The sequence below is a fragment of the Homalodisca vitripennis genome, chromosome 8 (genome assembly GCF_021130785.1).
Source record: "Homalodisca vitripennis isolate AUS2020 chromosome 8, UT_GWSS_2.1, whole genome shotgun sequence".
Classification (NCBI taxonomy): Eukaryota; Metazoa; Arthropoda; class Insecta; order Hemiptera; family Cicadellidae; genus Homalodisca; species Homalodisca vitripennis.
In genome coordinates this window covers 19,363,042-19,378,786 of record NC_060214.1, presented here as the reverse complement: position 1 = coordinate 19,378,786, position 15,745 = coordinate 19,363,042, and the positions used below count along the sequence as shown (strand labels likewise).

Below are 15,745 nucleotides of genomic sequence, written 5' to 3'. Positions count from 1 at the left end.
TTCAGCAACATCTTCATTTACCAGACTGTCACCAGAACCTCCTGATTCGTCATGTCAGATCACGGCTAATACATTGAGTCACATCCCGATCGCCATCATTCGTAGAAAATTTACACACTGCTGAATGTTTAGCTCAAAACAACGCATCATTCTGGACAAATATAAAATTAATAAAACGTCCTTACCATTATTACAAATAATGTCTGTTATAGCGACTCAACCACAATTGAAAGAAAAAAAAAAATACAGTAACAACTTCAAAAACACAACTGAAAGAACTAATAAACGGCTATGTTATGTTTGTAACGTCCAGGCTAAATTTCACCATGTGCTTCCGTGATAGTTCCTTAGTTGACCGCCAGAGTGTAGTAGCTATTGAACAGCAATACTGTGGATTTACATTCGCCGCCTTCGCCCGAAGAAGGCCCCTGGCCCGGACTCCTTAGGAACTCCAGCATTGAAGAACCTGCCGGCTTGGGTGATCGTCACGATCACCTGCATCTTCAACTCATGCCTACGCATGGCTCACTTCCCGACCACCTGGAAGGATGCCAAGGTGATCATGATACCCAAGCCCGGCAAGGACCCTCTCTTCCCGGAGAACCACAGGCCGATCTCCCTCCTGCCTGTGCTCTCCAAGATTCTGGAGAAGATCGTCTTGGCGAGATTCCCTGAGTTCTTCACGTCTATCAGGACAGAACAATTCGGCTTCCGCACCGGCCACTCCACCACCCTTCAGCTTCGCAGAGTCCTGAACAACATCACCGGAGCTGTAGGAAGGAAGCACCACTCCACTTCGGTCCTGATAGACGTGAGCAAAGCCTTCGACAAGGTGTGGCACGAGGGACTGCTCTTCGAGCTGTCATCGTCTCCATTGCCTGGCAGGATTTTCCGGCTGCTCCGCAGCTATCTCCACCTCCACGACCCGCCCAGTGACATCTGGTGTGCCACAGGGATCAGTCCTCGGCCCGATCCTGTACCTGTGGTACACAAACTACTTTCCGGTCGCCCCGAGAGTGCAGCTCTCCCTGTACGCGGACGATGCGCTCCTCACGGCCACTTCTGCCAACCTGAGGATGGCTGGGTTCTACATCCAGCGGCAGCTGCACCTACTGGAGCCCTGGTTGACCAAGTGGAGGATCAAGGTCAACGTTGACAAATGTGAAGCCATAAGCTTCACAAGGACAAGAAGACAAGCGGACGGCCGTCACCTGTCACTCAACGGCGACGACATACCGTGGAAGACTTCAGTCAAGTACCTGGGGGTACTCCTGGACTCCAAGCTGACCTTCACACCCCACGTCAAGAGGATCTGTGGCCAAGCGAGGAAGGGCTTCGGCAGCATCGGCCCCTGCTCAACTCCACGAAGCTACCGACCAGGACGAAGATCCTGCTCTACACGGCTCTGATACGACCAGTGCTCACATATGCGGCCCCAGCATGGTACCACCTTCACCTGCAAGACCGCAAGGAGGCAGTTGCTCGCTGTCCAGAGCGTGTCTCCGGCGGGCCACTGGGTCGCCCTGGTTCGTGAGGAACACCGTAGTCAGGGCTTCGTCCAACGTCCCTACCATCAGGAGCTTCATAGAAGGCGTGACATCGAGCCTTGAGGAAGCTGCAGAGTCCTCACCGTGGGATTACATCCGTGAGCTTCGCGCCCAGGAGGTCCCCCAACTGCGTCTTCCCATGGATGACTGATGACATCAACTGAAATAATGAAATAATGATTTATTCTTCCATAAAATTTCAAAATACAAAAATATACATGAGTTTCTTAAGAATAAGCTAACCACGCTGCCAGTAATGTGGTTAGCTGCATGTAAATTAAATTCAAAGTAATAATACAACTTGTTGTGAGTTCAGTTCACAATAAACAATTTAATAAAAAACAGCCAGAATGCCACTCTCTGGGCGCCTAATATAAATACCTATAATACTATACAATACAAGATGCAGAATATCATACACAATATCACTGACAGAATAAAAACGTAATAGTATCACAACAACATAAAATAAAAAAGGTAAAACGAGTAGGATCAAGTAGCCGACATACACAACATAAGAACAAAAATAGTAAATAAAACTAACCAAAGAAACAAAAAGATTAAATTTTTTAACTTTCAAAAAATAGATAAGAGGATTCGTACAACACAACAGGAGCATTTACTTTAGTACAAAATTAAACAAAATTGTATTGTTGTTTTCAAAAAGCCATTGTTTTAACTTACGAAGAAATAATTTTAAATTGTTTATGTCTTTTATTTCTGTAGGTAAAATGTTAAAAAATTTTGGTCCAGAATAGAGGAAACACTGTCTAAAAAATTCTTTGTTGACTTTAGGAATTCTAAAGATTTTACGACTTACATTTCTTGTGTCATACCTCAAAGAATGTGTTCCGTCATTTCCACTTCTCAGGTAGAATAATTTTAGAACCTTAAACACATAAAGGTGTTGTATAGGTAAGATTTGTAGTTGGCAATATAATGGAAAAGAACTGTCCCGTGGTTTTTTATTTAAAAATTATACGTATTATATGATTTTGAAAAACTCTTAACCTATCCATTAATGTTTTATACGAACCTCCCCAACAAATTAACCCGTATTGCAACCTAGATTGAATTAAAGAAAAGTAGAGTGTTCGTAATAAATTTGGATCACATAGGCGTCTCAAAAAGTAGAAAGTTCTTAGTGTATGCGAAATTTTTCGATGAAGATTAAGAGTATGTTCGCTCCAGTTTAATTTGTCATCCAAAATTAATCCTAAGTAATTAAAATTATCTACCCTCTCAATATTCAAACAGTCACAGTTAACCTTAGTGCAATTAAGAGTGTGGTATGTAATCGGATATTGAAAAGCAAAATCTCTATACCCAAAATTTATGTACAATTAATGTAATGTACAATTTAACTACAACTTCGACTGCACCACGACACTTCACCCCACTGACAGGTAGCGAAAGCTACTAGGGCTTTGACCCTCGAGACACAAGGCAAAAGCCTAACCGGCAGAGGCCTTGAAAGATGTGGGGGATCCACCCCCCCACAGTCACAGCGACTTGGACTGGACTGTGGATTTGATGTAGTTCACATAAACACTGCTAGAGGCCAATGTTTATCATCTTACACTTGCCAGGCATCATGTAGCGAGGCAGTTATTTGGCATGTGATAACACAGGCATGGCAGTTAGGGCTTGAATTACATTTTTGATAAGATATAATTGTTTATTTCAGAGTAAATGAAATAAAATACAACAGTGTAAAGTTATAATGTACAAAATATAAAACTATATCATTTATAACAGTATCCTCTAACGTTGGGTAGTATGGAACACAATTGGTGATATATTCAAGAAAAACTGACATCTGGATCGTTAAGAACTTTGAGAGTCTGGTACTTGTGATGCAGATGTCTCTTGGTTCTGGCAAACTCGGAGACGATTTCTCTGTATCTTTTGGACGTCTCTTCTTTCTTTTGGTACTCTCCCAGTGCCTTCTGAAGGCTCTTCAGTTGTTCACTCGCACTGTTCAAGGCAGTTTTTAAGTTGTCCCCGAGAGTGTTGATGGCCTTTGTGTGGTTCTGGTTCATATAAGCTTCCTGGTCCATTTTGTGCTTGAGCATACTGCAACATAAAACATGCAAAATGTGTTAGTATTGATACATTAAACGTACAGTAAAACCTCTCATATTCGGTGTATCGTGGCACTGGTTGGGCCAGATAATGATAAAGCCAGATATTGAATTTTAATACAAGGGATAGGTTATTTTTAGCAATGCATTACCAATGTTGTGGTAGGTTTGCGTTTTGTAGGCACTATGCAACTATGGAACGATTAAAAATTATGCTGTTTTCCCCTGAAATTTTTAAATACAGCAAACGTTTATACTAATATAAACTTTATTTGAAATTCATATCTTGGCTTATTGAAAAAGTAAAAAGAATACAGCCCAAGACATCACTGGAATGAGTTTCTAAAAATAGGGTGGGCAAAGTTGGTGGAAGGGAAACCAAAGAATTCATCTCTTTGTAGCCTCTACCTTCGGAATACGTGCAGGAGAAAGTCATCGAGGTTGCCAATGTGCTATTCCTTACAAAACGTATGGTTACGAAATGATTTATTGTTTGTTACCAGGCCGGATATCGCAACTGAGATATTTTTTAACTACACTTCTGCAGACTAAATAAATGTTAAGGAATGCACTCATCGGACTTGATAAAAACAATTTTGTTTGTTTCATTGTAATTACCAATGATTTTTGAACGGCTTTTCTGAACTTGGTAAGACAATTGTAAAACTATTTACTTTAGATTTAACGAGAAATTAAAGTGAAATTAAATGATCATAAGAAACTTATTTTGAAGTAGACAGCCAGACAATTTCTGTACTGAGAGAACAGCAGATCACAGGTTCTATACACTAAGATGTCATGTTTCCAGATTGAATAATAGTAATACACAAACTCTGACAAATCCACTTCTCAATAGAGTAGACAATAACTAATAAATAAATAGTCTATAACAGGTCTATAATAAATAAATAAATGGTCTATGTGTATTGATAGACTATGAATCCAACCCTACAACCGAACTCCACAGCCAGTTTTCTCCAAGTTATTGGAAGACTATTAATCAATTTTATACTTAAGGGAATATAGTCCCAATCAACTGGGTGATTGAATGTGCTTCAAACCCCTTTAACGAACTAAACATCCGCCCAGAAGAATTACCAATCAAGTAATCGTCTTTATCTGACGTAGGATAGGAAGAAGATTTCTCTTGCCTCTCCTGATTCACCAGCAGTCTGGTACATTGGGAGGTTCATATTCTTCTACAGAATACTGCTGTTTGGATAGAACTCAAAAACATATATTCCCACTGTAATGAATCAGTAACTAAACAAATGTAACTATGTCACTCGTTTGAAAAAATGACTTAAAACAGCAATATATGATCTGCAGTAATATTTATTTGTTTTCAACAGCAGAGAACTTGAACTTTCAAAAACACTAGGTCTGGTGTTATATAGGCTATATCAAAGTGAATGTAACAGTTTGAATGGACTGTCACACCATTGGCTCATTGTCGAGGTATCGTGTTGGACAGACAGACAGACAGAAATTATATTTTTTCAGCCCCTCATGAGATGCTTTTTTCAAGCTCCGCTGATGCTCAGCCAATCGTGGCAAGTTTCCTTGAGTTTAGTCCGTTGTACTTAGATTTCTTGCGAAGAAACATTTTTTTTGTCTTTCAGCGGGGGGGGGGGGGGGGTTATTGACATCCAGTTTCCTCTAGCTGATAGCGAAACTTGTTACATTTCAGAAACTTTACTTAGTGGTGTTGTGCAGAAATTTCGCCTTGTCTTTGAGTAAGATACATCGACAACCCTCAGATCTACTGCTGCATCGTTCTGTTGGAATCCACCAACAGTTGGCCAAGGTGGAATCGCTTGGTGATGAAACCTTCTGTTTCGAAAGCCCTTATCCAAAAAATAAAATAATATTGGAAAGTGTTTTTTATTAACTACTACTTTAAAATTTTTCTAATTGCTCCAAGAGTCTTCAGTACCTGGTATTGTTGTGCAAAAATTTTGCCTTGTCCTTGAGCGAGACGTAACTGGCAACCCTCAGATCCTGTGTGGCACACTGCACCAGTTGTGCCAACTGCTGCATCGTTCTGTTCGAATCTACCAACAGTTGGCCTGCCTGCTCCAGCTGTTGCCGCACCTGGTGGTGCAGAACTGCCAACCTCTCCCGTTCCTCACATAATACACTATCAGCAGGTGTTACTTTCTGGCAGTGGACACCCAGCACTCCTACACAACAGAAAAACAGAATTGATTTGTTTAATTCATTTATTCACAGCACAACTATTGCGAGCAATTCATAATTAAATACAAAAGTATTGCTGTGAATGATACTTTGAATTCTGCATAATATGCCGTAGTTATTTATTAGTAATAACCATTCAAAGCATAATCTTGTTAAAAATTTTAAACATTTTAAAACACCACTTTATTTTGTACGTGCACTGCTCCTGTTTATTTCTTAGTCTGATATTGTTTTTGTAGGCAAGTCTTTGTTTATAATAACTTTTTATTTTGATGTCGGTTGATCAGTATAACACTTTATAAATTTAACAGTTCTTTATTGTCACATTACACATTTATGCATCTAGCATGGCTAGAAAAAATGGCAACATCGTCAACTGAACTAAAACTAAACATGATGTGACAAAACTGATCATTAAACTCTCTCCCGGGCAATCACCATAAACACCAACTGCCGGGATTGGCCATGATCTGCTTTATCATATCTCTCTGCTTTGTGCTGCCATCATGTGGTGGTATTTTGAATCACTAATGAAATAATCAATTTGCAGTAATTTTGTTTTTATTTCCTCAAAATGTTTCTGCCTTGTGCTCCTACCCAGGAATTATGGTGGCAGTTGTATTACAAACAACTCCAGTTGCTAGCCAGGTAATTTATTGGACTTAACTGCAATTTGCTTTAACTAACCTTTAATGAAGACATTGTTTTCATAGTTTTAACATTAGTTAGCTCATTATGTACTACATAGATGGAAAGATTATATGAAAATCCAATTTCCTATTTCAGGTGTTTAACCCTAATAAGATTATTAATTTTTATAATACAAACAAATTAATATGAATTTAATACACCACAATATATAACTTGTAAATAATTTTGTTTAGATGGAATTGATAAAATTAGAAAATTATTGGTTGTTTCCCCGAGGGAAAGGGGCCAAAAGTGTGCAATAGTAATTCATCCGTGAGAGGGTCTATTACTTACAGAATGAAAACTTAAATTTGTAGACATGTTTGAGGGTTATATTTTTAATTGGTTACGGCAAAATTGAGTAACACAATGTTAAATTTAACGAAAAAGAAAATTCTGGTAGAATATTACCCCAACCTTTCAACTCCTTCCTTTGAGTACTCAACCGGTGAACCGTAGCTCTCAGAATTGTGACAACTCGATCTCTCAGTTCACCACTTTCTGCAATGGACAACGACTCATTGGCTTCTGCTTCAACGTCAGCCTCTTCAAGACCCAGTATGTTCAACACCTCTCCACTCCTGCTCCTGAGCTGAGTTAACTGTTTCAGGTTGGCACTGGCTCGAATCTAGAAGAGAAAGTAATTTTGTCAGCCTGACAAAGAGGAAAATAGTTTTGTTTATACAGAACTGAAATGGCATGTAAAACTGGAAAATTACTATGGTAGGAAGGGTTAATTCAATTTGAATATTGAGTTTAGCTCCAGTTCACCTTCCTTTTTATTGCAGCATTTGGTATCTGACTTGACTCCTCGCCTGAAGAGATAAAAGAAAGTCGGTGACGAAGAAGCTCAAAACGAACCTTTATCTTTTTTTGACATCAGAGACACCTATGAATAGGTGAAGTGGCTGTCTCATTGTTCGTCGCCAACTTTCTTTGATTTCTTCAGATGAACATGACAGATTCCAGGAGTCAAGTCTGAGGCAGCATCAGATACCAGGCACTGCAACAAAAAGGAAGGTGAACTGGAGCTAAAACTCAATTCAAAATGGAAAATGTTTTTAAAAATTTATTGATTTACCAAACATACTGAAAAAGTTAGTCTTTACAAAAAAAAACATTGAATATTAAGGCAAATTAAACTTTGGCATCCTTGTTTTTAATAGTAAAAACAAATTATAACCGTATTGTCATGTAAAACTGCAAGTAATGCATTTTTATTAACCCTCTCCTGGCCGAATTACCGTGATGCGCCTCAGGCGCTGCTGGGCTGAATTGATTGGGCCGATCCGTCACGGGGCAACACACTCCTCTTTTTATTATTTTAAACTCTATTAGAACAAAATTATTATATATTATACATAATTGTAAATGTTATTACATTCTCTACAAAATGGTGGTATTTGAAAAATTATTAAACCTAAACAGTAAACTAAATCTAAATGAATACTCATTTGTACAAGAAATATTTGTTTGTATTGTCAAATGAAAATAAAACTACATGTCTGTGTAAAAACAACAAAACAATATAGCAGTAAAACAGTAGCTGGAGGAAGTTACAAGCAGGTCTAGTAATTTTATAAAACATCAAAAAAAGTTGGGAGGAATTTTGATGAAAAACAACTAAATCACTGTCAATAAAGAAATCAATAAAATGTTTCATACATTATTCATGACTTGGCGTACAAACATGCAAAGAACAAGGAATCCAATACTGCCAATAGATATTTCCATTAGCAATTCCAAAAGTAACTGTATGGTGGCAGCACAAAGCAGAGAACAATGATAAAGCAGTTGATGGCAGTCTGTGGAATTGCCTGGGAGAGGGATAAAGCACATTATACTTCAAACCGCTCAGTTATTTCAGCTGCTAAATTTGATACTATTGTGTCACAGACATTTGTATGTATGAGCTGAATATAATTTTGTTCCTGTGCTGATTAGTTGTATTCTTACAGTCCTATTTAATATTTTATTTTATTTTTATATCCTGATGACGAGTTTATACCAAAATATTAAACGTTTTTACTTCAGATTGATATGGTGTTTCAGATACGATGACTTCTTCTACACTTTGTACACATCAGATCTAGAAAACTGTCGATGGCTGCCAGTTGCTTACGCCATTTGAGTTGAATGGGTTAGGGGAAGCTATTGCTGGAGGAAATTCAGATTTGGAGAGCATACAAGTGTGGTACGGAAATAGTCTTTAGCTGAACACTAATAAATGCACTATTCTCTGCATAGCAACAACAGTTCAGTTTCAATGTATCAAAGAGAGCAATGTATAAATCAAGCTTAGCAATGAGAACTTGAGTGAGACACTGTAAAGATGATTGGCATTGTGCTGGACAGTGATTTAGGTTCTTCTAACCAGGTAACAAAACCCAGTAGGGATCACTTCTGGCTGGTTTATACCTACCAGTTGAACCCACCACTGACCACAGCAAAAACCGATGTGCCACTTCAATCTGGGCCACCTTATGGATGTCCAGTAGTGGCATATCACTAACCGCAAATGTTGAGATTCTGGGGCTCATGGGCAATTCGATAGGTCTAGTCTACTGTGGGAGATGACAGTCGGAGTTGGTGGGGTTTGTTCCCTTACCTCAGAGGTTCTTGTTAACCTCAACAAGGGTGTGCCACCCCCTGCCTACTTTGACTGTAGAGGCTCGTTCAGAGCTGGCCTCCCCTTCTTCCAGGGAGACATGACTTTGAGATGTAGTGCCCTAATTCTTCCTCATGGATCTCAATAGGAGGCGGCCTCTACTCCATAACCTTACCCATCCTGAATATCCTATCACTCCGGAAGCAGCGCAAAGGTTCTTACAGGACTAAGTGCAATTTATAAGCTTCTTGTCCTAAGAGAACAAAAAAAAAATAAATAAATAAAAAAAATAAAACCAGGTAATAAATTGTTTCTCAGAGAGCGCTGGGGAGACTGTGAGGCATGTATATGCTTAGATCCATCCTTCCAGAGTCCGTTAAGCTGCGTCTTGTTCCATCTCTTGTGTTGCTTTTTTTTTATTACTGTTTCCTGCACACCGCAATAGCATCTCAAAGGAAGATGCAGAACGAATTCATAGAGTGCATAATACTGAAATTCGATTTGTATATGGTATCTGTTGAAGAGATCACGTATCACCCTTTGGAGATGTTGCAGGACTCAAGACTATGGATGTCATATGTAGGATGCAGACTTGCTGCCTTATAGCCATGTGCTGTTCCAGCAGGATCCTGGCTATGCAGTTACAGCGAGATCGTTTGCCGCAGCACTTGGCAGAATGACCAACTTCACTTCATCAAATTGATGTTGCAGACTGGATCCACTTTGGACTAAGGTTATACAACGGTCTACCCCGTGACTTTAAATTGCTTAAATGCCGCCATTTTAAAGTTAAGCTTAAGAAACATCTCTTTTCACTTGAGTGAACGTTTTGCTTTTTACCTGAAATATTTAATGGATGGCAGTCACATAGTAAATTCATGAACAGAATCCGTTTTTTTTTTCTTTTTAAGGAAAGGTTAATCCCCTTTTAAACCTTATTCTGTCTGTCCTCACGGCCCATTGGCCTGTGTGAGGATCTTATCAAACATAATAAGGGAGAGAGTCGATACAGTACAAGGTCGATGGTACTGATAAAAAGTGCAACGCCTTAGACCACTCGGCCATCGTCATTCCCAACTTATAACCATTGAATGCTCATCTAGGATATTCAAAACTTATTATAAACGAGTATCAAAGTGTATCATACTTATGTAGGTACTGCAAAAAGCACATGGATGTCAAATAATATATATTTACAACATTTTTCAACACTTGTGTACAACTATTCATCACAGCTGAATCCTATGCAATAATCTCTGGACAAACTACAATGAGCAGACTTGGTTTTAATATATCTTAATATGAAAACCAGGTCTGCTTATCGTACTCTTCCCCAATTTCTGCTGTTTACTCCTAGTGCCCAAAGGATGTACGTTACATTTGAAAAGTAATGTAATAAATGTTCTTTGTTTGAAATTTATTTTTGACGATGGAAGGATTGTGAAGGAAACAGGATTTTTCCGGACATTTGCCATCATTCAGTGAAACAAAAAATCACTATCACTATGTAAATCATACCAAAGCGTTGTGGCACGCGTACGTCAGAAATCACAACCACCATGTTGTTTGTCAACAATTTTAATGATTAGTGTTGTGTATAATTTTTTATTAAGTGCATGTTTTAGAGTTAGTGAAGTTCACAAACAACATGGTGGTTGTGATTCCTGACTTAGGCCTGCCACAACGCTTTGGTATGATTTATTTATTTTAACCTACTTAGTAATTATGTATTAGTTTAGTTATTTACCTGAAGAAGAGATCAGATTGCAGATCTCGAAACGTAGTGATACTGATTTTTTGTTTCACTGAACGATGGCAAATGTCCGGAAATAAATGTACTGACAATAGTTTAACATACTGGAATCGACAGCGAAGATGTTTGGCAGTAATAAATTAAATATTCTATTACTAGGAAGCCTCCAATAAGAACTTACCTGTTTGACTCGGTCAGAGAGCTCGCCTTCGACTTGTTTCTCGCACATCTTAACGCTGTCCAGTATCAGCTGGCTAGACATCCACAGGTTATAGGCTTCATTTGCCTCCAACATTACTTGTTTCAATTCTTTTATCTTGCCGGTTGAAGGGGATTGTTTATAATAAAGTGACAAGCCTTCAGACATTCCCGTTGAGTTATGCGAATCATTCTGAGATTGGTAATTTGTTGTATTAGCAGTACCATTCTTTTGTATACTCAACGAGTTATCTATACTATTCAATAATCTGTCACCATTTTGAAAAATGTTATCCGATATGTGAGATTTTCTTTGGAATGACAAGTCGAATTCTGCAGTGCTTTCAAAACTTAAAGACAGATCTGAAACAACAAAAATTAATTGCTCTTATGTTAGAAACTATGTTTTCAGTCATTTTTAAATAGTTAAGGTTAATTTATATCACATTATTGATACCAAATAAAAAAGCCAATAAACAAGAAAATATGTTTTTTAGAAATGTTTCAAGTAACTCGTATTAACTAATGAAAATTCAGAGACGTTTATATTTTTGTCCTTGAAATGTACAAAATACAAAGACTATTCAATAAAGAGTGTTTTTTTTTACAACATACCTTTATTCCGTCTCGTATTTTGATGAACTTTCTCAAATAGTCTCCCTTGAATATAATGCACTTGACATAGCATTTCTGCCAGTCTTCAAATACATACTGGAATCCATTTATAGAGATTAGGATTTTGAGATGGAGCGTTTTACCTTCATTGCAACGGTGGGCAATACCGAACATGTCTGGACTTGCCTGCCTCTCACCGGTGGGAGACTGTGTGATTAGTTTATCGGAGAGGTAGTCGGTAAATTCATTATTAACTTAACCCTTTACAGTCTAATACAGTATTTGTAGTTTGTCCTCTGCAATCATGTGGCCAGTCTGACAGGCTACAGCTATTTGCGCACCAAGTCTCATTAGTATCTACTTATGTTGTCTCACGTGGCCAGTGAGACTGGAGAAGTAAAACGTTCTGTGTTTAGCAATACCTAATTTATGTTAGGATGGCTGTAAAGTGCTGCAACCTATTTAATAACCATTAAACTAAATGATAAATCTGTTTCACATTTTACAGCATTGTGACGACGGAAATATATTAATAAAAGCATATTTCTCATTGGTGCTATTCATAGCTAATGTTACAGATTTGTTCTCATTGTCGCTGTAGGTGTTACAATGTGCTGTTTTAATTTTAGTTGTAGTTTCAATTTGTATGAATATAATTTATTTTATTAGTCAATTAATATGTATCTCGTTCCACATTCAAATGTTACACAAAGGTATGTTGTAATTCATTTTATTGTGTCTACTCATATAAGACATGTTTGAAGTTGCACCTTCTTCCTGGACACAAGAGGTCATGTGAAAGCCATTCGCTAATTTTTAATAATTTTTTTTATTTTTATTCAATAGAAATTCTTCTCAAACAGTCATGTGATTAGTTTGAATGACATACTATTTTTAATTATCTTCAAATTAAACTGTGTCAATAAAAACATATTATAAGTAACTGTACAATTTGCCGTAAGATTTAGATTACGCGAGAGGGCGCGTGACCAAATTTCAGCATGTACTTTTAAAGTATGTAAAAAAGCATTAGTTTGCATTTTACAAGAAAATATATCTAATAAAAAGGAAAATGAAAAATGTAACTTGAATGTATTATAAACGAGTAACTGTATTTATAAATTAAAATGTTTGTACCAGGGAGTGTTACCAAATTGGGTGCAAAGGACAGCAAATTTTTATTATTTTGAAAACACAGTGAATAAAAGACTAACAAATGTCAAGATCTTTTTAAGAAATATAGGTGAAGAGACTAATTTCCAAGTTGCTGATATTGTTACTTAATCATTATAGTAGCCTACTACAGAATTTCAAAAATTGCGGCAAACTGGCGCGAGTGCAATCTCTTGCATGTTAGTAATTTGTTTCAATTAATTATATTATTTCAAATTAAATGCCCCATGTAAACATTGCAGTTGTAATGAAAATAATTCTGAATAGGTGAGAGAAGCCTAACCAAGGTAAATGACGAACTGTCGTTAAGAACAGCGTGAGCAGTGACACTGGTCATTCGAGCGGTGGGTAAGAACAGTGAGAACGCCAATCCGAGAACAAAGAGTAAGTTATTTCATATTGGCTCTTACTAATAACATCAATTACTAATGCTCACATTACTAATTAAAACACTTACCCAACATTTCGTCAGAAAGAAGTCCGATTTCACCATCCATTCTTGATTTAATTTACTGAAAAAAAAAAAAACACGTATGACTATTAAAAATATTTAAATCCACAAGAATACCCTTCATGCACTGCATACAGATATGCACTACATCCCTTTATATGCACCTGCTGTACTCTGATCGGTTGCTTACATGCCTAGTATGTGGTCAATCACGGGAGTAAAAGGTATCATTAATTTAAGTGTGTCAGTTTTGTTTTTTAATTATGTGATTGTTTGCGAGTTACTATGCTTAGCAAAAACTAAGAGTAAATAGTATAAAACATGTGTTAAATTACTACATGTCTCCATTCATAGATATAAATATGCTGTATGGAGAATGGAACAATTTTATTTGTAATATTACCACTACAATGATCAAGTGCTGTATGTGATATGAAATATTAACGCATAATATAATAGGTATGATACTATGAGCTAAAAGATGCGTTTACAGGTCTATTGAGTTTGTTCGAAAAAATAGTTAATAAAACATTTTTCTTAATAATGCTGTCTTTTATCCCTAAAACTGAACTTTTTAGTGTCTTAACTTAGAAAAGTAAAATTATTCCATTAAGTGCAGTCCAACTAATAGGGTAATATAATTCGGTTGGCAGTGAATGTGTTCAATTCTTCCCTTTAAACAGTGTAGGCCTAGGTGAGTCCACAGGTGGTGCAAGTAGGATACAAATAATAAATTTTAATGTATCATCTCTTCGTTACATCATGATTTCATGTAAAACATAATGAAAAATGAAATATATTGTTACTTTAAAATTTTTATGTTTGAAAAAATAACAGACATGTGGCTTGCCTTCATCTAATCCTACAACAGAAAAGATTATGTGTCTAGTTCATATTGTGGGGTGGCTGTTCAAATAGTGACTTCCACAGACTATTTGTCGGGTAGGCTTTAATAAGCGGCCTACACTCGTTATTCAGTTATTTTAACGAATTATTCAATGTTTTTATCCGAAGGCATAAATTCGATATTATAACTTATTTAACTTAGCATATGGTTTCACCTTATTACTTATAGCAGTTTTAATGTAAACAATAAACAGCAAGAAGTAACTAATATTTTGAGATTGAAATGGCGATGAATATGAGGAAAATATGTAAGATATTTCTCAGAAGTGACGAGATTAGTTTAAGTGGCTTCAACATGTACGTTTGGCTCCTGGTAACCCATGGGGTGAATTCTTTCCTCCATTTCACAAAAGCTGTTACTCATTGCTATCAAGCTGGGCAAGTTATAAATATTGTAAAGTTTCTTTGATCTGTAAGTCTAGGCCTTAGTGGTTTTGTTGTTCTGTAATGTTAGTGTTAAATTTATGTTTTTAAAATTGTAATAAACGAGCTTGTTCATGTTACGGTAATCTATTATAACTTTTATTCAGTATGATTTTTTCATATTGAAGTTGGATAATACATCGAACAATTCAACAAAAACAACCGAATAACGAGTGTAGGCCGCTTATTAAAGTCTCCCCTATTTGTCTTGCAGAAAACAACTATAAGAATTATTGCCAAACAAAAGTTTAGAGAGTTGTGTAGGAATTCATTTGAGGATCTCAAAATACTAACATTGCCATGTTTGCATTACTTACTGTAAACTACAATTCACTACCAATTTAAGAACCAAATGTTTCGAGGTCAAGACATTCACAACTACAATACAAGGTATCACGAAAATCTCAGACCTGCTCGGCCTAAATTGAGAAGATATGAGTAACTTCCTTTTTAAGCCGGCATAAGATTTCTAAATGGGCTAACTGAAGAAATAAAATAAACACTTGGTGAATTCATGGACAACCTCACAGTATCAATCAGATTGTGTGATGGTACAGGGGTCTTGACATCCAAAGTTATTCTATTAGGTTAATTTTACTGTTTGACAATATCCTTAATGTTAACTAACTACGATTTTTTTAAAACTAGGTCTTAGCATTGAGACACGAATGTAATTTTAGTAATTTAATGAATATGAAATTATTGTGACGTTTATGCTATGTTTCTGACAATAAATATAATATATTGTATTGTATAGCAGAAAGGAACTGTAGGTAGAGTGGAATACCTTAATACAATGAGCACATTACCAACTTGCGTTTCACATACGAATAAAACTGTTTACATTTGTAAAAATACTGTTACAATTGACAATTGTAGACAATCTTTACTTGCCGTACACTGACAAAAGTGACAAACAAAACACGACAACACCAACTGAATTACTGAACTAAGTTGTTTCCCTCCCATGCTGAATACTTTATAGGGCTTTGTATTCAGACTTCCATATTGCATAGAGGATTTTACTTCATTGACATTATAAGTATATACATTTATAGATTTTTACAGCTGGTGAAAGCTATATGCCAAATTGAGAGA

The 15,745-nt window shown here is 36.7% G+C and overlaps 1 protein-coding gene across 2 annotated transcripts; it reads right to left on the bottom strand.

The window, feature by feature from the left end:
• Positions 1 to 3,250: 3,250 nt before the first annotated feature.
• On the bottom strand, positions 3,251 to 15,617 carry LOC124367394. 2 transcript variants are annotated; one of them, XM_046824173.1, is made up of 6 exons: positions 15,435 to 15,617; positions 13,325 to 13,379; positions 11,063 to 11,442; positions 6,938 to 7,148; positions 5,568 to 5,814; positions 3,251 to 3,623 (listed from the first exon to the last, which is right to left on the bottom strand). In XM_046824173.1, the coding sequence occupies exons 2-6, from the start codon at positions 13,362 to 13,364 to the stop codon at positions 3,350 to 3,352; spliced, it is 1,152 nt and encodes a 383-aa protein (XP_046680129.1). In that variant the 5' UTR covers positions 13,365 to 13,379; positions 15,435 to 15,617; the 3' UTR covers positions 3,251 to 3,349. The 2 variants fall into 2 exon arrangements, with proteins under 2 accessions (XP_046680129.1, XP_046680130.1); XM_046824174.1 differs by having other exon boundaries at positions 15,465 to 15,614.
• Between the last annotated feature and the right edge of the window lie 128 nt (positions 15,618 to 15,745).

Bases quoted from the DNA above. Each gene is read 5' to 3' on its own strand.
- LOC124367394 (XM_046824173.1), bottom strand. From the start codon at position 13,364: ATGGATGGTGAAATCGGACTTCTTTCTGACGAAATGTTGG. The intron at 11,443-13,324 runs GTAAGTGTTTTA...TTGTTGTTTCAG, and splicing joins TCTTTCTGACGAAATGTTGG to ATCTGTCTTTAAGTTTTGAA. The intron at 7,149-11,062 runs GTAAGTTCTTAT...TTTCTCTTCTAG, and splicing joins TCTCTGACCGAGTCAAACAG to ATTCGAGCCAGTGCCAACCT.